General features: G+C 40.0%; 1 protein-coding gene across 3 annotated transcripts in view; it reads left to right on the top strand.

The window, feature by feature from the left end:
- LOC140336238 (protein SSUH2 homolog) overlaps window positions 1–874 on the top strand; it is a 12,199-nt gene extending 11,325 nt beyond the window's left edge. Inside the window, exon 10 of one of the 3 annotated variants that reach the window (XM_072419233.1) lies at window positions 434–874. In XM_072419233.1, the coding sequence (XP_072275334.1) occupies window positions 434–661 (228 nt within the window). In that variant the 3' untranslated portion in view covers window positions 662–874. Of the gene's footprint in view, window positions 1–280 lie in introns of all 3 variants that reach the window. The other 2 variants (XM_072419235.1, XM_072419234.1) reach the window with 2 other exon arrangements.
- The last annotated feature ends 6 nt before the right edge of the window (window positions 875–880 follow it).

Genomic DNA, 880 nt, shown 5'->3' with positions numbered 1-880 from the left:
TTGTACCTCCTGTGCTAACCAGGTGCCATGATTGTACCTCCTGTGCTAACCATGTGCCATGATAATATCTCCTGTGCTGACTACCTGCCATGGTTGTACCTCCTGTGCTAACCAGGTGCCATGATTATATCTCCTGTGCTAACTAACTGTTGTGGTTGTACCTCCTGTGCTAACCATGTGCCATGGTTGTACCTCCTGTGCTAACCATGTGCCTGCAAACATCAATGTAATATCATAAGATACTGTACATCACATTCACCTATCTATATTTCCTTTGCAGCTGGCCCTAATAACTACACCTCTACCCCAAGCAACCATATTCCAGCTGACATTTTCCAGCACAGGTTATGATAAAGTGCAGATATGAGAAACACCCGGATTTTGTATTAACTGAGCTCTTACATGGCTATAATCATGGGATGTTTTGTTTCAGCTCAGCCCATTACTTGGCTTTGCAGATTCATCCGAGATTCTAAAAGCATCCCAGAGCTTGATCAAGGAACATGGAGCAATATGTGGTCCTTCCAATCACCTCCTGATGCAGGTACAACAGACACACTTAAATGTGTATACATGTATAAATGTGTTTACTTTGTTATGGTCCAAACAAGAAAAAAACAAAACAAAATATTCTGCTTTTCTGCTTCTTGATCACCTTTAGCTTCAGACATCTGGGGGAAACAGGTATTCATGGGAGGCTCCTAGCAGTTGGCATCTGCTTGGTCAACCCAACAAAAAAAAATAAAAATAATAATAATTCAGTTAATTTAAATTTATATGATTCTATGCAGATTGCAAAAATCACAATGCATATATTCAGACACTTGAATGTGTAGCACAAATGTAACCCGATGATGCAAACACATTGGCAAATTCAGAG

This window comes from Pyxicephalus adspersus, chromosome 8 (genome assembly GCF_032062135.1).
Source record: "Pyxicephalus adspersus chromosome 8, UCB_Pads_2.0, whole genome shotgun sequence".
NCBI lineage: Eukaryota > Metazoa > Chordata > Amphibia > Anura > Pyxicephalidae > Pyxicephalus > Pyxicephalus adspersus.
This window is presented reverse-complemented; position numbering and strand designations above follow the sequence as displayed.